Here is a 22,641-nt window from a genome sequence, read left to right as displayed (position 1 = left end):
AAGGGTCATCTAGTCCAACCCCCCTCCGCCCAGGGTGCGTACCATGTTCTCCACGGTGCGCAGGTACTTGGCGCAGTGGACGTGCCCGTTGTAGTCGGCCAGGTCGGCGGCCGTGTAGCCGTCCTGGTCCCGGATGCCCAGGTCCACGCCGTTCACCACCAGGATCTGGCAGCACTGCAGCAGGAAAAGGAGGAAGGAAGGAGGGCCCATCATCCACAGAATAACAACAACAACAACAACAATAATAATAAGCTTCCTTGGTCAACTGGACCAAGCCATAATAATAATAATAATAATGATACTAATAGGTTTCCATGGCCAACTGGACCAAGCCATAAACATAATAATAACAATAACAATAGCAATAACAATAATAATAATAATAAGCTTTCTTGGCCAACTGGACCAAGCTATAATCATCATCATCATATTGTAATACTTTTCCTTGGCCAACTGGACCTAGCAATAATAATAATAACAATAGTAATCATAATAACAGGCTTCCCTGACCAACTGGACCAAGCCATAATAATAATAATAATAATGATACTAATAGGTTTCCATGGCCAACTGGACCAAGCCATAAACATAATAATAATAATAACAATAACAATAACAATAATAATAATAATAATAATAGGCTTCCCTGACCAACTGGACCAAGCCACAAACATAATAATAATAATAGGCTTCCCTGACCAACTGGACCAAGCCACAAACATAATAATAATAATAGGCTTCCCTGACCAACTGGACCAAGCCATAAACAAAATAATAATAATAGGCTTCCCTGACCAACTGGACCAAGCCCATAAACATAATAATAATAATAGGCTTCCCTGACCAACTGGACCAAGCCACAAACATAATAATAATAATAGGCTTCCCTGACCAACTGGACCAAGCCACAAACATAATAATAATAATAGGCTTCCCTGACCAACTGGACCAAGCCACAAACATAATAATAATAATAGGCTTCCCTGACCAACTGGACCAAGCCATAAACATAATAATAATAATAGGCTTCCCTGACCAACTGGACCAAGCCATAAACATAATAATAATAATAGGCTTCCCTGACCAACTGGACCAAGCCATAAATATAATAATAATAATAATAATAATAATAATAATAATAATAAACCCAGTGCAAGGCTCGAAGCCTAGAACCCTAGAGCTGGAGGGGACCCTGGAGGCCATGCAGCTGGGCCCCGTGCTCGACCCCTCCCGGCAGAGGCCCCTGCGGCCTTACCTCCAGCTCCCCGTTCTCGGCGGCGTCGTGGAGCGGTGTGCCCCCCCAGTGGTCCCGGGTGATCTCCCCGCCGTGGAGCAGGAGCCAGCTCAGGACTTTGGCGTGGCCTCGGCTGGCCGCAAAGTGCATGGCCGTGGCCCCGTCGTCGTCCGGCTCCGAGAGGCTGATGTCCGTGAAGCTCATCTGCAGAACACAAGGAAAGAAAGAAAGAAAGAAAGAATTATTATTATTATTATTATTTTATTATGACACAGCAAACAAGATAGATATGCTGGATTTTGTATTATTATTATTATTATTATTATTATTATTATTATTATTATGAAGTAGGGGATGGCTGGACCTCTGCTAGGAGGGATCGGATGGTGTTTCTTCCAACTAGGACCCTATAATTCCATTATTATTATTATTATTATTATTATTATTATTATTATTATTATTATTATGAAGTAGGGGATGGATGGCCCTCTGCAGGGAGGGATCGGATGGTGTTTCTTCCAACTAGGACCCTATAATTCCATTATTATTATTATTATTATTATTATTATTATTATTATTATTATTATTATGAAGTAGGGGATGGATGGCCCTCTGCAGGGAGGGATCAGATTGTGTTTCTTTCAGCCGGGACCCTATAATTCCATTATTATTATTATTATTATTATTATTATTATTATTATTATTATTATTATTATTATTTGAAGTAGGGGATGGATGGACCTCTGCTAGGAGGGATCGGATGGTGTTTCTTCCAACTAGGACCCTATAATTCCATTATTATTATTATTTTAAGTAGGGGATGGATGGACCTCTGCCGGGAGGGATCGGATGGTGTTTCTTCCAACTAGGACCCTATAATTCCATTATTATTATTATGTTAAGTAAGGGATGGATGGACCTCTGCCGGGAGGGATTGGATGGTGTTTCTTCCAACTAGGACCCAATAATAATAATAATAATAATAATAATAATAAAATAGGGGGTGGATGGCCCTCTGCAGGGAGGGATCGGATAGTGTTTCATTCCACTAGGACCCTATAATTCCATTATTATTATTATTATTATTATTATTATTATTATTATTATTATTATTAAGTAGGGGATGGATGGACCTCTGCCGGGAGGGATTGGATGGTGTTTCTTCCAACTAGAACCCAATAATAATAATAATAATAATAATAATAATAATAATAATAATAATAATAATAATAATAATAAAAATAGGGGCTGGATGGCCCTCTGCCAGGAGGGATTAGATGGTGTTTCTTCCAACTAGGAGCCTATAATTCCATTATTATTATTTTTATTTTAATTTTATTTTATTTTTTTAAAGTTGGGGATGGATGGCCCTCTGCCGGGAGGGATCAGATGGCGTCTCTTCCAATTCTAGGACCCCATAATTCCATTATTATTATTATTATTATTATTATTATTATTATTATTATTATTATTATTATTATTATTATTATTCCCCAATGGGGAATCTGTATACGATGCTGGGTGCTAAGCAGGGCTGGCCCTGGATGGGAATTGGATGGGAGACCGGCGAGCCATATTTTAATGCAAGGGTCTTGCTAGCCAAAGAAAACTCTAAGAAATCTACAGAGTCCATAAGACAACGGGGAATCCCTATCTGATCATGAATGCTAAGCAGGGCCGTCCCAGGACGGGATTTGGATGGGAGACCGGCGGACCGTATTTCAATGGAAGGGTCTTGCGTACCAAAGAAATCCTAAGAAATTCTTAGTGTCTCTATAACTTAATGAGGAATCCCTATCTGATCATGAATGCTAAGCAGGGCCGGCCCGGGACAGGACTTGGATGGGAGACTGGCGGGCCGCATTTCAATAGAATAATAATAATAATAATAATAATAATAATAATACTTTATTTTTATAGCCTGCCTCCATCTCCCCGAAGGGACTCCCACAAGCCATTGGGGAATCCCTATCTGTTCATGAATGCTAAGCAGGGCCGGCCCGGGACGGGACTTGGATGGGAGACCGGCGGGCCCCATTTCTATAGAATAATAATAATAATATTTATTATTATTTATTTTTATACCCTGCCTCCACCTCCTCGAAGGGACTCCCATAAGCCATTGAGGAATCCCTAGGTGATCATGAATGCTAAGCAGGGCCGGCCCTGGATGGGACTTGGATGGGAGACCGACGGACCGTATTTCAATGGAAGGGTCTTGCGTGCCAAAGAAATCCTAAGAAATTTTTAGTGTCTCTATAACTTAATGAGGAATCCCTATCTGTTCATGAATGCTAAGCAGGGCCGGCCCGGGACGCGACTTGGATGGGAGACCGGCGGGCCCCATTTCTATAGAATAATAATAATATTTATTATTATTTATTTTTATACCCTGCCTCCACCTCCTCGAAGGGACTCCCATAAGCCATTGAGGAATCCCTAGGTGATCATGAATGCTAAGCAGGGCCGGCCCTGGATGGGACTTGGATGGGAGACCGACGGACCGTATTTCAATGGAAGGGTCTTGCGTGCCAAAGAAATCCTAAGAAATTTTTAGTGTCTCTATAACTTAATGAGGAATCCCTATCTGTTCATGAATGCTAAGCAGGGCCGGCCCGGGACGGGACCTGGATGGGAGACCGGCGGGCCACATTTCTATAGAATAATAATAATATTTATTATTATTTATTTTTATACCCCGCCTCCACCTCCTCAAAGGGACTCCCATAAGCCATTGAGGAATCCCTAGGTGATCATGAATGCTAAGCAGGGCCGGCCCTGGATGGGACTTGGATGGGAGACCGACGGACCGTATTTCAATGGAAGGGTCTTGCGTGCCAAAGAAATCCTAAGAAATTTTTAGTGTCTCTATAACTTAATGAGGAATCCCTATCTGTTCATGAATGCTAAGCAGGGCCGGCCCGGGACGGGACTTGGATGGGAGACCGGCGGGCCGCATTTCTATAGAATAATAATAATATTTATTATTATTTATTTTTATACCCCGCCTCCATCTCTTTGAAGGGATTCCCATAAGCCATTGAGGAATCCCTAGGTGATCATGAATGCTAAGCAGGGCCGGCCCTGGATGGGACTTGGATGGGCGACCGGGGGGCTGTAATTCGACTCACCAGCCAGACGATGACGGTGTTGTGGCCCATCTGTGCGGCAGCGTGGAGCGGGGTCATGCCGTCGTTGGCCCGGAGGTGTGGGTCGGCCCCGCAGTCCTTGACCAGGTACTGGATGATCTCCAGGTGCCCCTCCTGGCACGACAGGTACAGCGGCGTGGCCCCGTTCTTGGTCTGCGCACTCACCGAGCTGCAAACAGGACACAAGGTATGCTCATATCATGCTCATATCAATTCATAATATTAGGGTTGAAATCAAAGGCGGGCGGGCGGGCGGGCGGTCAGGCCATCTGGCGGGAAGGCTAATCTCTCCCTCTGATCCGCTAATCAGGGCAATGGGACCCCAATTGCATCCGCTGTGCCTTAATCCACTCCGAAGGGGGTTTAAATCAAATCAAAAGCCCATCTGGCACCAACAAGAACCATAGGGAGACCCCAATGAAGACCCTAAGCAGATGCCGGGGTTGGGGGTCCCACCAGCAGAAGGCTATGAAGATATTATTATTATTATTATTATTATTATTATTATTATTATTATTAATTATACAGCAAACAAGATAGATATGCTGGATTTCATATCACAAAATCACAAGTCGAACACTTCCCAAGGGACTGTGTGATGTATTATTATTATTATTATTATTATTATTATTATGACACAGCAAACAAGATAGATATGCTGGATTTCGTATCACAAAACCGCAAGTCGAACACTTCCCAAGTGTCTAGGACTGTGTGATGTATTGTTGTTATTATTATTATTATTATTATTATTATTATTATTATTATTATTATTATGACACAGCAAACAAGATAGATATGCTGGATTTCGTATCACAAAACCGCAAGTCGAACACTTCCCAAGTGTCTAGGACTGTGTGATGTATTTTCGGATGATGCGTGCAGATCCCAGCAGGGTGGCCTTTTGCAGTTGGCAGATCGTAATTTTGTCAATGTCTATTGTTTCCAAATGCCGGCTGAGATCTTTTGGCACGGCACCAATTATTATTATTATTATTATTATTATTATTATTATTATTATTATTATTCATGATGACGATGCAGAGCCAGGACACAAAACAAGCCATTTCCCGTCGGCCAAAGGGAGCTGGGATTTTGCGAGAAGCGCATGGAAGCGCATGGAAGCGCATGGAAGCGCATGGAAGCGCATGGAAGCGCATGGATGCTTCTTCTTTTTCTTTGCACAAAAGAGAACCGGACGCTTTCCAAAGCCAGAGCCCGGTCCATGGAGATAAGCCTTATCTCGGCCAGACACAGGCCGGAGCCCCAAAGAGAGCCGAGATTTACACCCGGCATCCATCAGCCGCACCATAAAAGTCATAATAGCCATAAACGTGGCCATAAAGGTGGCCATAAAGGTGTCCAAAAGCGGGTGATCAATGACCGCTGCAAGGGACACACCCACCTTCAGCCTCAAAATGTCAAGCCAGAGGATGCTAGCTATCATCATCACCATCATCATCATCATCATCATCATCATGCTAATACTGGTTCTGTTATTGTATTATTATTATATTGTATTGTATTATAATTTATTATTATTATTATTATTACCAACATTATCATTTATTATTATTACTACTACTATTATTATTACCAATATTACCATTTATTACTATTATTACTATTATTATTGCCAATATTATTATCATTATTGCAATATTATCATTATTATTACCAATATTATTTAATATTATTATTACTACCAAGATCATTATTATTGTGTTGTCGAAGGCTCCATACCTCACAACCTCTGAGGATGCCTGCCATAGATGTGGGCGAAACGTCAGGAGAGAATACTTCTGGAACATGGCCACACAGCACGAAAGACATACAACAACCCCATTATTATTATTATTATTATTGCAATATTATCATTACCATTATTATTATTACTACCAATAGTATTTAATATTATTATTACTACCAATAGTATTTAATATTATTATTACTACCAATATTATCATTATTATTATCATTATTATTATTAACAACATTATTTATATGATTATTATTACCAATATTATCATTTATTACTACTATTATTATTACTATTATTACCAATATTATCATTTATTATTATTATTACCAATATTATCATTTATTATTATTATTATTATTATTATTATTATCATTATTATTACTATTATTATTATCATTACCAATATTATCATTTATTATTATTATTATTATTATTACCAATATTATCATTTACTATTATAATTATTGTTACTAATATTATCATTTTGCCAATGCTGGCCCGATTATCATTGTCGTCATCATCAACAACAACAATATTATAATAATACCAATCTATAAGTAAGCATAACAATAAGAAGAGTCCCAATTTAATAATAGTAATAATAACAATAATCCTAATTAGAAATAATAATATTGTAATAATTCCAATGTATAAATAAGCATAAGAAGAGTAGTATAATATTATAATAATATAATAATAATATTATTATTAATAATAATAATAATCTGGTAAGAGATTTCCCATATGGAGAAAAGCATAAGAAGAGTAGTATAATATTATAATAATAATAATAATATATTATTATTATTATTATTATTATTATTATTATTATTATTATTAATAATCTGGTAAGAGATTTCCCATATGGAGAAAAGCATAAGAAGAGTAGTATAATATTATAATATAATATTATTATTATTATTATTATTATTATTAATAATAATAATAATAATCTGGTAAGAGATTTCCCATATGGAGAAAAGCATAAGAAGAGTAGTATAATATTATAATATAATAATCTGGTAAGAAATTTCCCATATGGAGAAACTGTATGGGATTTCCCTCCCCGGATTTGTTTTGCTAATTGATCCCGATTAGGAATTAATGGGATCAAGGCCAAGACCCCAAATCCCACTATTAATAAAGAAGGCATCTGCCTTGACAAAGCCACTTACAAGCATCATACACACACATAGCCCGTTCCTTTAAAGTTCGGACTAAAACCCAAAGCGGACCCCCATTGGGCTGACGTCCAGAAGAAGAAAAAAGCCCTTGGGAAATTGTTGGGCAGTTTGGATATTATTTATTATTATTATTATTATTATTATTATTATTATTATTATTTATTGTTACTGCTACAACTTGACAATTTCTACCGATCTGCCAACATGAGGACCGGAAACTTATTTTTCAAAGTGCGGAAGAATGCCACCGAAAGCAGCCGGCTCTCTTCTTAAAGGGCTCCTTCTGAACGTGGCCTTAATCCGCACCGCAAATCCCTTCGATTGGCCAGATCAAGGGGTCACGGCCCGCCGGGGTCAACGGCCGGGCCCCAAACGTGGAGAGGGTTGCAAAACAGAGGTGGACTAGAGGGTAGATTTTGGTGAACTACAACTCCCAGGATCCCAGGATCAGACCTTGGCAAACCACAGCTCCCAGATTCCCGGAGCAGATCTTGGCGAACTACAACTCCCAATACCCCCTAGTCCTTTGTGAACTACAACTCTTGGGATCCAATAGACCCTGGCAAACTACAACTCCTGGGATCCAACATCGAACTACAACTCCCAATATCCCATATAGACCCTGGTGAACTACAACTCCCGGTATCCAATAGCAGACCTTGGTGAACTACAACTCCCAGGATCCAATAGTAGACCTTGGTGAGCTACAACTCCCGGGATCCAATAGCAGACCTTGGGTGAACTACAACTCCTGGAATCCAATAGCGAACTACAACTCCCAATGTCCCATAGACCTTGGTGAACTACAACTCCCAGGATCCAATAGACCCTGGAGAACTACAATTCTCGGGATCCAATAGCAGACCTTGGGTGAACTACAACTCCTGGGATCCAATAGCGAACTACAACTCCCAATGTCCCATAGACCTTGGTGAACTACAACTCCTGGAATCCAATAGCGAACTACAACTCCCAATGTCCCATAGACCTTGGTGAACTACAACTCCCAGGATCCAATAGACCCTGGAGAACTACAATTCTCGGGATCCAATAGCAGACCTTGGGTGAACTACAACTCCTGGGATCCAATAGCGAACTACAACTCCCAATGTCCCATAGACCTTGGTGAACTACAACTCCTGGAATCCAATAGCGAACTACAACTCCCAATGTCCCATAGACCTTGGTGAACTACAACTCCCAGGATCCAATAGACCCTGGAGAACTACAATTCTCGGGATCCAATAGCAGACCTTGGGTGAACTACAACTCCTGGGATCCAATAGCGAACTACAACTCCCAATGTCCCATAGACCTTGGTGAACTACAACTCCTGGAATCCAATAGCGAACTACAACTCCCAATGTCCCATAGACCTTGGTGAACTACAACTCCCAGGATCCAATAGACCCTGGAGAACTACAATTCTCGGGATCCAATAGCAGACCTTGGGTGAACTACAACTCTTGGACTCCAATAGCGAACTACAACTCCCAATGTCCCATAGACCTTGGTGAACTACAACTCCCAGGATCCAATAGTGAACTGCAACTCCCAATGTCCCATAGACATTGGCGAACTGCAACTCCCAGGATCCAATAGACCCTGGAAACTACAATCCCCAGGATCCAACAGCAGACCTTGGGTGAACTACAACTCCTGGGATCCAATAGCAAACTACAACTCCCAATGTCCCATAGACATTGGCGAACTGCGACTCCAAGGTCCAATAGACCCTGGAGAACTACAATTCTCGGGATCCAATAGCAGTCCTTGGTGAACTACAACTCCTGGGATCCAATAGCAAACTCCCATATAGACCCTGGTGAACTACAACTCCCGGGATCCAATAGCACACCTTGGTGAACTACAACTCCCAGGATCCAAAAGTAGACCTTGGTGAGCTACAACTCTCGGGATCCAATAGTAGACCTTGGTGAGCTACAACTCCCGGGATCCAATAGTAGACCTTGGTGAACTACAACTCCCAGGATCCAAAAGTAGACCTTGGTGAGCTACAACTCTCGGGATCCAATAGTAGACCTTGGTGAGCTACAACTCCCGGGATCCAATAGTAGACCTTGGTGAACTACAACTCCCAGGATCCAAAAGTAGACCTTGGTGAGCTACAACTCCCGGGATCCAATAGCAGACCTTGGGTGAACTACAACTCCTGGAATCCAATAGCAAACTACAACTCCCAATGTCTCATAGACATAAGTGAGCTACAACTCTCGGGATCCAATAGCAGACCTTGCTGAGGTACAACTCCCAGAATCCAATAGCAGACCTTGGGTGAACTACAACTCCTGGAATCCAATAGAAAACTACAACTCCCAATGTCTCATAGACATAGGTGAGCTACAACTCTCGGGATCCAATAGCAGACCTTGGTGAGCTACAACTCCCGGGATCCAATAGCAGACCTTGGGTGAACTACAACTCCTGGAATCCAATAGAAAACTACAACTCCCAATGTCTCATAGACATAGGTGAGCTACAACTCTCGGGATCCAATAGCAGACCTTGGTGAGCTACAACTCCCGGGATCCAATAGCAGACCTTGGGTGAACTACAACTCCTGGAATCCAATAGAAAACTACAACTCCCAATGTCTCATAGACATAGGTGAGCTACAACTCTCGGGATCCAATAGCAGACCTTGGTGAGCTACAACTCCCGGGATCCAATAGCAGACCTTGGGTGAACTACAACTCCTGGAATCCAATAGAAAACTACAACTCCCAATGTCTCATAGACATAGGTGAGCTACAACTCTCGGGATCCAATAGCAGACCTTGGTGAGCTACAACTCTCGGGATCCAATAGCAGACCTTGGTGAGCTACAACTCCCGGGATCCAATAGCAGACCTTGGTGAGCTACAACTCTCGGGATCCAATAGCAGACCTTGGTGAGCTACAACTCCCGGGATCCAATAGCAGACCTTGGGTGAACTACAACTCCTGGAATCCAATAGCAAACTACAACTCCCAATGTCTCATAGACATAGGTGAGCTACAACTCTCGGGATCCAATAGCAGACCTTGGTGAGCTACAACTCCCGGGATCCAATAGCAGACCTTGGGTGAACTACAACTCCTGGAATCCAATAGCAAACTACAACTCCCAATGTCTCATAGACATAGGTGAGCTACAACTCTCGGGATCCAATAGCAGACCTTGGTGAGCTACAACTCCCAGGATCCAATAGCAGACCTTGGGTGAACTACAACTCCTGGAATCCAATAGAAAACTACAACTCCCAATGTTTCATAGACATTGGTGAGCTACAACTCCCAGGATCCAATAGCAGACCTTGGGTGAACTACAACTCCTGGAATCCAATAGAAAACTACAACTCCCAATGTCTCATAGACATAGGTGAGCTACAACTCTCGGGATCCAATAGCAGACCTTGGCGAACTACTACTCCCGGGATCCAATAGCAGACCTTGGCGAACTACTACTCCTGGGATCCAATAGCAAAGTCCCATATAGACCCTGGTGAACTACAACTCCTGATATCCAATCGCAGACCTTGGCGAACGACAACTCCAAGTGTCCCATATGGACCTTGGCGAACTACAACTCCCAGGCCTTGGAGAACTACAACTCCCAGGATCCCATGCTGTGTTCCAGCTGCAGGGCTTGCTCCGTGTAAATAAAGCGGTGCCGAGGGATCCGGTGGCGCGTGACGCCGTCCTGTCGCCATCAATAATGCAGGGACTCACCTGAGCGGAGACTCACCTGGCTGCAGTGGAAGGAAAGCCCGAGCCCGGCTCCCTCCATTGAGAAAAATAAACTACAACAACAACAACAACAACAGGGATCTATCTCTCCATGCGTAAAAAGTTGTAGTTCCCCCAAGGCCCTGAGCCTCGTGGACCACATATATATATATATCGCACTATATAAGGATTGTTATGATCCTTCTGGGCCAAACCATCGTCCTGAGGCCACCTGCTCGGAAGACATCCCATAATCCACTTAGCTGACGTGTAGTTACCTGTCTTGGGCTAAGCCGCGGCTGGGGGGGAATGGGGACGCGGCTCCTTTAAGAACCACACGAATAATTAACGTCACCGATATGTAAATAATAATGTTGGAAATGTTATTTGTTGTTGTTGTTGTATCCATAAACTAACCGGGGCTTGGGGAACTGCAACTCCCAGAATCCCATCACACAGGAAACTACAGCTCATGGCATTCGTTCTATAGTGTTAAGGCTAAGAGCCTTGGGAAACTACAACTCACTCATTCTATAGTGTCAAAGCTAAGGGCCTTGGGAAACTACAACTCATTCTATAGTGTCAATGTTAAGGGCCTTGGGAAACTACATCTCCTTTCATTCTATAGTGTCAATGTTAAGGGCCTTGGGAAACTACATCTCCTTTCATTCTATAGTGTCAATGTTAAGGGCCTTGGGAAACTACAACTCATTCTATAGTGTCAATACTAAGGGCCTTGGGAAACTATAACTCATTCTATAGTGTCAATACTAAGGGCCTTGGGAAACTACATCTCCTTTCATTCTATAGTGTCAATGTTAAGGGCCTTGGGAAACTACAACTCATTCTATAGTGTCAATACTAAGGGCCTTGGGAAACTACAACTCATTCTATAGTGTCAATACTAAGGGCCTTGGGAAACTATAACTCATTCTATAGTGTCAATACTAAGGGCCTTGGGAAACTATAACTCATTCTATAGTGTCAATGTTAAGGGCCTTGGGAAACTACAACTCATTCTATAGTGTCAATACTAAGGGCCTTGGGAAACTACAACTCATTCTATAGTGTCAATACTAAGGGCCTTGGGAAACTACAACTCATTCTATAGTGTCAATGTTAAGGGCCTTGGGAAACTACAACTCATTCTATAGTGTCAATACTAAGGGCCTTGGGAAACTATAACTCACCTCATTTGTTCTATAGTGTCAATGCTAAGGGCCTTGGGAAACTACAACTCATTCTATAGTGTCAATGCTAAGGGCCTTGGGAAACTACAACTCATTCTATAGTGTCAATACTAAGGGCCTTGGGAAACTATAACTCATTCTATAGTGTCAATACTAAGGGCCTTGGGAAACTACAACTCATTCTATAGTGTCAATACTAAGGGCCTTGGGAAACTATAACTCATTCTATAGTGTCAATGCTAAGGGCCTTGGGAAACTACAACTCATTCTATAGTGTCAATACTAAGGGCCTTGGGAAACTACAACTCATTCTATACTGTCAATGCTAAGGGCCTTGGGAAACTACAACTCATTCTATAGTGTCAATGCTTAAGGGCCTTGGGAAACTACATCTCCTTTCATTCTATAGTGTCAATGTTAAGGGCCTTGGGAAACTACAACTCACTTATTCTATAGTGTCAAAGCTAAGGGCCTTGGGAAACTACAACTCATTCTATAGTGTCAATGTTAAGGGCCTTGGGAAACTACAACTCACTTATTCTATAGTGTCAAAGCTAAGGGCCTTGGGAAACTACAACTCATTCTATAGTGTCAATGCTTAAGGGCCTTGGGAAACTACAACTCATTCTATAGTGTCAATACTAAGGGCCTTGGGAAACTATAACTCATTCTATAGTGTCAATACTAAGGGCCTTGGGAAACTATAACTCATTCTATAGTGTCAATGTTAAGGGCCTTGGGAAACTACAACTCATTCTATAGTGTCAAAGCTAAGGGCCTTGGGAAACTACATCTCCTTTCATTGTATAATGTCAATGCTTAAGGGCCTTGGGAAACTACAACTCTCTCCATTTGTTTTATAGTGTCAATGCTAAGGGCCTTGGGAAAGTACAAGTCACATTCTATAGTGTCAATGCTAAGGGCCTTGGGAAACTACATCTCCAGTCATTGTATAATGTCAATGCTTAAGGGCCTTGGGAAACTACATCTCCTTTCATTGTATAGTGTCAATGCTAAGGGTTTTGGGAAACTACAACTCCAGTCATTGTATAATGTCAATGCTTAAGGGCCTTGGGAAACTACAACTCTCTCCATTTGTTTTATAGTGTCAATGCTAAGGGCCTTGGGAAAGTACAAGTCACATTCTATAGTGTCAATGCTAAGGGCCTTGGGAAACTACATCTCCAGTCATTGTATAATGTCAATGCTTAAGGGCCTTGGGAAACTACATCTCCTTTCATTGTATAGTGTCAATGCTAAGGGTTTTGGGAAACTACAACTCCAGTCATTGTATAATGTCAATGCTTAAGGGCCTTGGGAAACTACATCTCCTTTCATTGTATAGTGTCAATGCTTAAGGGCCTTGGGAAACTACATCTCCTTTCATTGTATAGTGTCAATGCTAAGGGCTTTGGGAAACTACAACTCCAGTCATTGTATAATGTCAATGCTTAAGGGCCTTGGGAAACTACAACTCTCTCCATTTGTTTTATAGTGTCAATGCTAAGGGCCTTGGGAAAGTACAAGTCACATTCTATAGTGTCAATGCTAAGGGCCTTGGGAAACTACATCTCCAGTCATTGTATAATGTCAATGCTTAAGGGCCTTGGGAAACTACATCTCCTTTCATTGTATAGTGTCAATGCTAAGGGCTTTGGGAAACTACAACTCCAGTCATTGTATAATGTCAATGCTTAAGGGCCTTGGGAAACTACAACTCTCTCCATTTGTTTTATAGTGTCAATGCTAAGGGCCTTGGGAAAGTACAAGTCACATTCTATAGTGTCAATGCTAAGGGCCTTGGGAAACTACATCTCCAGTCATTGTATAATGTCAATGCTTAAGGGCCTTGGGAAACTACATCTCCTTTCATTGTATAGTGTCAATGCTAAGGGTTTTGGGAAACTACAACTCCAGTCATTGTATAATGTCAATGCTTAAGGGCCTTGGGAAACTACATCTCCTTTCATTGTATAGTGTCAATGCTTAAGGGCCTTGGGAAACTACATCTCCTTTCATTGTATAGTGTCAATGCTAAGGGCTTTGGGAAACTACAACTCCAGTCATTGTATAATGTCAATGCTTAAGGGCCTTGGGAAACTACAACTCTCTCCATTTGTTTTATAGTGTCAATGCTAAGGGCCTTGGGAAAGTACAAGTCACATTCTATAGTGTCAATGCTAAGGGCCTTGGGAAACTACATCTCCAGTCATTGTATAATGTCAATGCTTAAGGGCCTTGGGAAACTACATCTCCTTTCATTGTATAGTGTCAATGCTAAGGGTTTTGGGAAACTACAACTCCAGTCATTGTATAATGTCAATGCTTAAGGGCCTTGGGAAACTACATCTCCTTTCATTGTATAGTGTCAATGCTTAAGGGCCTTGGGAAACTACATCTCCTTTCATTGTATAGTGTCAATGCTAAGGGCTTTGGGAAACTACAACTCCAGTCATTGTATAATGTCAATGCTTAAGGGCCTTGGGAAACTACAACTCTCTCCATTTGTTTTATAGTGTCAATGCTAAGGGCCTTGGGAAAGTACAAGTCACATTCTATAGTGTCAATGCTAAGGGCCTTGGGAAACTACATCTCCAGTCATTGTATAATGTCAATGCTTAAGGGCCTTGGGAAACTACATCTCCTTTCATTGTATAGTGTCAATGCTAAGGGTTTTGGGAAACTACAACTCCAGTCATTGTATAATGTCAATGCTTAAGGGCCTTGGGAAACTACATCTCCTTTCATTGTATAGTGTCAATGCTTAAGGGCCTTGGGAAACTACATCTCCTTTCATTGTATAGTGTCAATGCTAAGGGCTTTGGGAAACTACAACTCCAGTCATTGTATAATGTCAATGCTTAAGGGCCTTGGGAAACTACAACTCTCTCCATTTGTTTTATAGTGTCAATGCTAAGGGCCTTGGGAAAGTACAAGTCACATTCTATAGTGTCAATGCTAAGGGCCTTGGGAAACTACATCTCCAGTCATTGTATAATGTCAATGCTTAAGGGCCTTGGGAAACTACATCTCCTTTCATTGTATAGTGTCAATGCTAAGGGTTTTGGGAAACTACAACTCCAGTCATTGTATAATGTCAATGCTTAAGGGCCTTGGGAAACTACATCTCCTTTCATTGTATAGTGTCAATGCTTAAGGGCCTTGGGAAACTACATCTCCTTTCATTGTATAGTGTCAATGCTAAGGGTTTTGGGAAACTACAACTCCAGTCATTGTATAATGTCAATGCTTAAGGGCCTTGGGAAACTACATCTCCTTTCATTGTATAGTGTCAATGCTTAAGGGCCTTGGGAAACTACATCTCCTTTCATTGTATAGTGTCAATGCTAAGGGCTTTGGGAAACTACAACTCCAGTCATTGTATAATGTCAATGCTTAAGGGCCTTGGGAAACTACAACTCTCTCCATTTGTTTTATAGTGTCAATGCTAAGGGCCTTGGGAAAGTACAAGTCACATTCTATAGTGTCAATGCTAAGGGCCTTGGGAAACTACATCTCCAGTCATTGTATAATGTCAATGCTTAAGGGCCTTGGGAAACTACATCTCCTTTCATTGTATAGTGTCAATGCTAAGGGTTTTGGGAAACTACAACTCCAGTCATTGTATAATGTCAATGCTTAAGGGCCTTGGGAAACTACATCTCCTTTCATTGTATAGTGTCAATGCTAAGGGTTTTGGGAAACTACAACTCCAGTCATTGTATAATGTCAATGCTTAAGGGCCTTGGGAAACTACATCTCCTTTCATTGTATAGTGTCAATGCTAAGGGCTTTGGGAAACTATAACACACTCCATTTGTTCTATAGTGTCACGGTTAAGTGCCTTGGGGAACTACCACTCACTCCCTTCGTTCTCTAGTGTCAGGGCCTTGGGGGAACTGCAACTCCCAGCATCCTGTTGCCTTGAGTCCGAGCGTCCGGCCGCGAAAGCAGGTCGCTCACTCCTTGGGCCGATTACCGGGTCCTTAATCCCATTTTCCATCAGGAGACTATAAATACACGGGGATCAAGGCGGGGAATTAAGGTGCCCGAGGAAAGCCCAGCGCAAGGCCGCAGGGCCCAGGCCTCGCAAATAACAATAATAATAACAATACCTCACAACCTCTGAGGATGCCTGCCATAGATGTGGGTGAAACGTCAGGAGAGAATGCTTCTGGAACATGGCCACACAGCCCAAAAGACACACAACAATAATAAAACTCTAAATGGAAAGCAAGGAGCATTGCAGAGAATTATTACTATTATTATTATTACTACTATTACTATTATTATTGGTTTGGCCTCACTTTATACATTAATTTATTATTATTATTATTATTATTATTATTATTATTATTATTATCCATTACTACTACTAATAATAATAATAATACAATTACGGTATTATTATTATATGCAATGGGCTGTAGTTTTTCAAGACCCGAAAGTCCATTGACACTGGAATGGACATGATTAGACCCCTACTTTACGATTCATATGCATATTATTATTATCATCATCATCATTATTATTATCACTATTATTATATGCAATAGGCTCCTGGGAGCTGTAGTTTCCCAAGACTCAAAAATCCACTGATACAGTGGAATGGATGCCCCTATTTTATGGCTTCACATGGATTCATTATTATTATTATTATTATTATTATTATTATTATTATTATTAGAAATAGTATTATTATCACTGTTATTATATGCAATGGGCTCCTGGGAGCTGTAGTTTCCCAAGACCCGAAAGTCCATTGACACTGTGCAATGGATGTGGTTTGGCCCCTATTTTACAGCTCTAATTATTATTATTATTACTATTATCAATACTATTATTATCTCTATTATCATATGCGATAGGCTCCTGGGAGCTGTAGTTTCCCAAGACTCGAAAGTCCACTGATATAGTGGAATGGATGCCCCTATTTATGGCTTCATATGGATTCATTATTATTATTATTATTATTATTATTATATAATAATATAACCTAGCAGCTCCAAAACATGCACAGGCAAGTAGAGCAATAGGTACTGCTCCGGCGGGAAGGTAAAAGCACCACATGACCTTGGGGGTGTCTACAGGCATGCAAAGGGGAGTAGAGCAATAGGTACTGCTCCGGCGGGAAGGTAACAGTGCTCCATGCAGTCATACCAGTGGCCACGATATCTAGAAGACATCTACAGACATGCAAAGACAAGTAGAGCAATAGGTACTGCTCTGACGGGAAAGTAACAGTGCTCCATGTATGTGCCCTAGGAGGCATCTACAGACACGCAAAGGCGAGTAGAGCAATAGGTACTGCTCCGGCAGGAAGGTAACAGCACCACATGACCTTGGGGGTGTCTACGGACATGCAAAGGCGAGTAGAGCAATAGGTACTGCTCTGGCGGGAAGGTAACAGTGCTCCATGCAATCATACCAGTGGCCACGATATCTAGAAGGCATCTACAGACATGCAAAGGTGAGTAGAGCAATAGGTACTGCTCCAGTGGCAAGGTAACAACGCTCCATGTATATGACCTAGGAGACATCTACAGACACGCAAAGGCGAGTCGAGCAATAGGTACTGCTCCAGCAGGAAGCTAACAACGCTCCATGTATTTGACCTAGGAGGCATCTACAGACACGCAAAGGTGAGTAGAGCAATAGGTACTGCTCCAGCAGGAAGCTAACAACGCTCCATGTATTTGACCTAGGAGGCATCTACAGACACGCAAAGGTGAGTAGAGCAATAGGTACTGCTCCAGCAGGAAGCTAACAACGCTCCATGTATTTGACCTAGGAGGCATCTACAGACACGCAAAGGTGAGTAGAGCAATAGGTACTGCTCCAGCAGGAAGCTAACAACGCTCCATGTATTTGACCTAGGAGGCATCTACAGACACGCAAAGGCGAGTAGAGCAATAGGTACTGCTCCAGCAGGAAGCTAACAACGCTCCTAATAATAGTAACAACAATATTATAACTATTATTATTATTTGACCTAGGAGTCATCTACAGACACGCAAAGGTGAGTAGAGCAATAGGTACTGCTCCGGTGGCAAGGTAACAACGCTCCATGTATATGACCTAGGAGACATCTACAGACATGCAAAGGCGAGTAGAGCAATAGGTACTGCTCCAGCAGGAAGCTAACAACGCTCCATGTATTTGACCTAGGAGGCATCTACAGACACGCAAAGGTGAGTAGAGCAATAGGTACTGCTCCAGCAGGAAGCTAACAACGCTCCTAACAATAGTAACAACAATATTATTACTATTATTATTATTTGACCTAGGAGTCATCTACAGACACGCAAAGGTGAGTAGAGCCATAGGTACTGCTCTGGCGGGAAGGCAATAGGAAAAGGAGGCTCCACCCGACCCCTCCCGGCAGAGGTGCTGCTGACCTTGGGCAGTGGGCGATGAGGATGCGCAGGGAGGGGAAGTCGCCCTTGGCGGCGGCGTAGTGGACGGGCAGGGCGCCCGTGTCCGTGGCCGCCAGCGGGTCGCTGCCCCCGACGCGCAGGAGCCACTCGATGACCTCGTGGTGCCCAAAGCGGGAGGCCAGGTGCAGCGCCGTCGCCCCCGAGTTGTCCGTGTCCTGGAATAACGAGAAAAAGGCGAGTAGGTAAATAGGTACTGCTCCGGCCTCCTCATCATAACACAGTTATCTCTCCAAAAGGACTCCTATATCGATAATACATAGACTGAGGGGCACCCCAGAGGGCATCCAGGCTCACCCCGAAGATGTGGTGGCCCTCAAGGTGTTTACAAACAAGTAAACAAACAAACAAGGAGTATTTTCTCCCCCCCCCCCCCCCCCAAGGCTCTCTTCCTTCCTGCCTTAAGCCTTTGGCAACAGATTGAGGAAAGCGGCTTGCGAGGAAGGGTGGCCACAGGCTTCGGCAAATCTTCCGAAACAACAACAACCAAGTCTGGGTGGCCATCTGTCGGGAGGGCTTTGATTGTGCCTTCCTTTGTGGGTGGAGTTGTTTGAGGCCAGACTATTAATATTATTATTATTACTTATTACGTCGCAATTTGTCTTACTCTTAATATTATTTTATATTATATTGGTACTCATGCTTTGGAATTACTACAATATTATTATTACTAATTCATCATTATGTTGGAATTTGTCGTATTCTTGATATTGTTATTATAAGTTGGAACTTGTCTTATTCTTATGTTTATTTATACATTGGGATGATTACAATATTATTATTACTAATTCATTATTATTATTATTATTATCATGTTGGAATTTGCCGTATTTTAATATTATTATTATTATTATTATTATTATTATTATTATTATTATTATTATTATTATTATAAGTTGGGACTCTTTCATGCTGACTTATACATTGGAATTATTACAATATTATTATTACTAATTCATCATTGTTATTATGTTGGAATCTGTCATATTCTTAATATTATTATTATAAGTTGGGACTCTTTTATGCTGACATATACATTGGAATTATTACAATATTATTATTACTAATCCATTTTTTAATTTTATTTGGGAATTTTGTCATATTCTTCTTCTTATTCTTATTCTTATAAGTTGGGACCCTTCTTATTCTAATTCATTATTATTATTATTATTATTATTATCATTATGTTGGAATTTTGTCGTATTCTTATTCTTATTATTATAATAAGTTGGGACCCTTCTTATTCTAATTCATTATTATTATTATTATTATTATTATTATTATCTTTATGTTGGAATTTATTGTCATCTTAATATTATTATTATTATAAGTTGGGACCCTTCTTATTCTAATTATTCTTCTTATTATTATTATTATCATTATGTTGGAATTTGCTGTATTCTTAATATTATTATTATTATAAGTTGGAACTTGTCTTATTCTTATGCTTATTTATACATTGGCATTATTACAATATTGTTATTACTAATTCATTATTATTATTATTATTATTATTGGAATTTGTCATATTCTTAATATTATTATAAGATGAGACGTCTTATTCTTATATGCTGACTAATACATTTGAATTATTACAATATTATTATTATTAATTCATTACTATTATTGTTATGTTGGAATTTGTCGTATTCTTAAAGTTATTACTACAGCATTATTAAAGACTTCTCCATTTCCATAGCTATGAGGTCAGATGGCCATCTGTCAGGAGGGATTGGTGGGTGCCTTTAATACCTAGCAGAATAATTGGGGTGGATTAGTTGGCCTTTAGGGACCCCTCCCAACTATAGGATTTTAAGAGTCTTCCTTTTCGATATGTCTGGCCATGTTCCAGAAGCATTCTCTCCTGACGTTTCGCCCACATCTGTGGCAGGCATCCTCAGAGGTTGTCCTCAGGCCTCTGGACTCCTCAGGATGCCTGCCAAGCCTCTCCAAAGGCGCCAAGAAAGAATTCCCAAAGTCTCTGAGGTGCACAGAGCTCCCCAAAGTTGCCCCAAAGGTCCAAAACATAAGAGCTCTCCAAAGCTCCCCAAAAGCACAAAAAAGCTTCCCAAAAAGTCCCCAAACTCGGATCTTTCCATGGCGCATAATGTTGCCCCAAAGCGCAAAGGAGCTCTCCAAAAGGCCTCCAAACTGGGACCTTTCCAAGGTGCATAAAGCTCTCCAAAAGCATGAAAAGGTAGCCCAAAAAGGCTCCCCAAAAGGTCTCCAAACTAGGACCTTTCCAAGGCGCACAGAGCTCTCCAAGAGCGCAAAAATACCTCCCTAAACGCTCAGAAAGGGCCCCCAAACTGGGGTCTTTCCAGGGCGGATAAAGCTCTCCAAAAGCACACAGAACCTCTCCAAGCGTGCAAAGGAGTTCCCAAAAGGCCCCTAAACTCGGACTTTTCCAAGGCGCGCACAGTTCCCCAAAAGCGCAAAGACGTTCCCCAAAAGCTCCCCTAATTCAGACCTTTGCAAGGCGCGCAGAGCTCTCCAGAAACACAAAAGGATCTCTCCAAAAAGTCCCCAAACTGGGACCTTTCCAAGGCGCACAGAGCTCTCCAAAAGCGCAAAATATCTCTCCAAAGGCGCAAAGAAGCTCCCCAAAAAGTCCCCAAACTGGGATCTTTCCAGAGCGCGCAGAGCTCCCCAAAATCTCCCCAAACTCAGACCTTTGCAAGGCGCATAAAGCTCTCCAAAAGCACACAAATAACTCCCCAAAAAGTCTCCAAACTGGGACCTTTCCAAGGCGCGTAAAGCCCCCCAACCCCCCCCCCCAAAAGCTCCCCAAAAGGCCCCCAAACTCAGACTTTTCCAGGGCGCACAGAGCTCTCCAAAAGAACAAAAATAGTTCCCCAAAAAGTCTCCAAAGTGGGACCTTTCCAGGGCGCACAAAGCTCTCCAAAAGCGCGCAAAACCTCTCCAAAAGCGCAAAGAAGCTCCCCAAAAAGTCTCCAAACTGGGACCTTTCCAGGGCGCGCAGAGCTCCCCAAAATCTCCCCAAACTCAGACCTTTCCAGGGCGCACAGAGCTCTCCAAAAGCGCAAAATATCTCTCCAAGAGCGCAAAGAAGCTCCCCAAAAAGTCTCCAAACTGGGACCTTTCCAGGGCGCGGAGAGCTCCCCAAAATCTCCCCAAAAGCCCCCTAATTTAGACCTTTGCAAGGCGCATAAAGCTCTCCAAAAGCACACAAATAACTCCCCAAAAAGTCTCCAAACTGGGACTTTTCCAGGGCGCGCAGAGCTCCCCAAAAGCTCCCCAAAGCCCCCTAATTTAGACCTTTGCAAGGCGCATAAAGCTCTCCAAAAGTACACAAATAACTCCCCAAAAAGTCTCCAAACTGGGACCTTTCCAGGGCGCGGAGAGCTCCCCAAAATCTCCCCAAAAGCCCCCTAATTTAGACCTTTGCAAGGCGCACAGAGCTCTCCAAAAGCACAGAAATAACTCCCCCAAAAGCCCCCAAACTGGGACTTTTCCAGGGCGCGCAGAGCTCCCCAAAAGCTCCCCAAACTCAGACCTTTCCAGGGCGCACAGAGCTCTCCAAAAGCGCAAAATATCTCTCCAAGCGCGCAAAGAAGCTCCCCAAAAAGTCTCCAAACTGGGACTTTTCCAGGGCGCGGAGAGCTCCCCAAAAGCTCCCCAAAGCCCCCTAATTTAGACCTTTGCAAGGCGCATAAAGCTCTCCAAAAGTACACAAATAACTCCCCAAAAAGTCTCCAAACTGGGACCTTTCCAGGGCGCGGAGAGCTCCCCAAAATCTCCCCAAAAGCCCCCTAATTTAGACCTTTGCAAGGCGCACAGAGCTCTCCAAAAGCACAGAAATAACTCCCCCAAAAGCCCCCAAACTGGGACTTTTCCAGGGCGCGCAGAGCTCCCCAAAAGCTCCCCAAACTCAGACCTTTCCAGGGCGCACAGAGCTCTCCAAAAGCGCAAAATATCTCTCCAAGCGCGCAAAGAAG

At 42.1% G+C, this 22,641-nt stretch overlaps 1 protein-coding gene across 1 annotated transcript in view; it reads right to left on the bottom strand.

Annotated features, from left to right (window-relative positions):
* espn (espin) overlaps window positions 1-22,641 on the bottom strand; it is a gene marked incomplete in the record, with an annotated part of 80,034 nt that overhangs the window by 55,830 nt on the left and 1,563 nt on the right. The window contains 4 exon segments of the mRNA XM_062966894.1: window positions 43-174; window positions 1,256-1,438; window positions 4,366-4,552; window positions 18,647-18,840. Of these exon segments, the coding sequence (XP_062822964.1) occupies window positions 43-174; window positions 1,256-1,438; window positions 4,366-4,552; window positions 18,647-18,840 (696 nt within the window).

The sequence above is a fragment of the Anolis carolinensis genome, unplaced genomic scaffold (assembly GCF_035594765.1).
Source record: "Anolis carolinensis isolate JA03-04 unplaced genomic scaffold, rAnoCar3.1.pri scaffold_39, whole genome shotgun sequence".
Classification (NCBI taxonomy): Eukaryota; Metazoa; Chordata; class Lepidosauria; order Squamata; family Dactyloidae; genus Anolis; species Anolis carolinensis.
Note: the sequence above shows the minus strand (reverse complement) of the source record. Positions and strands in the feature narration are given on the sequence as shown.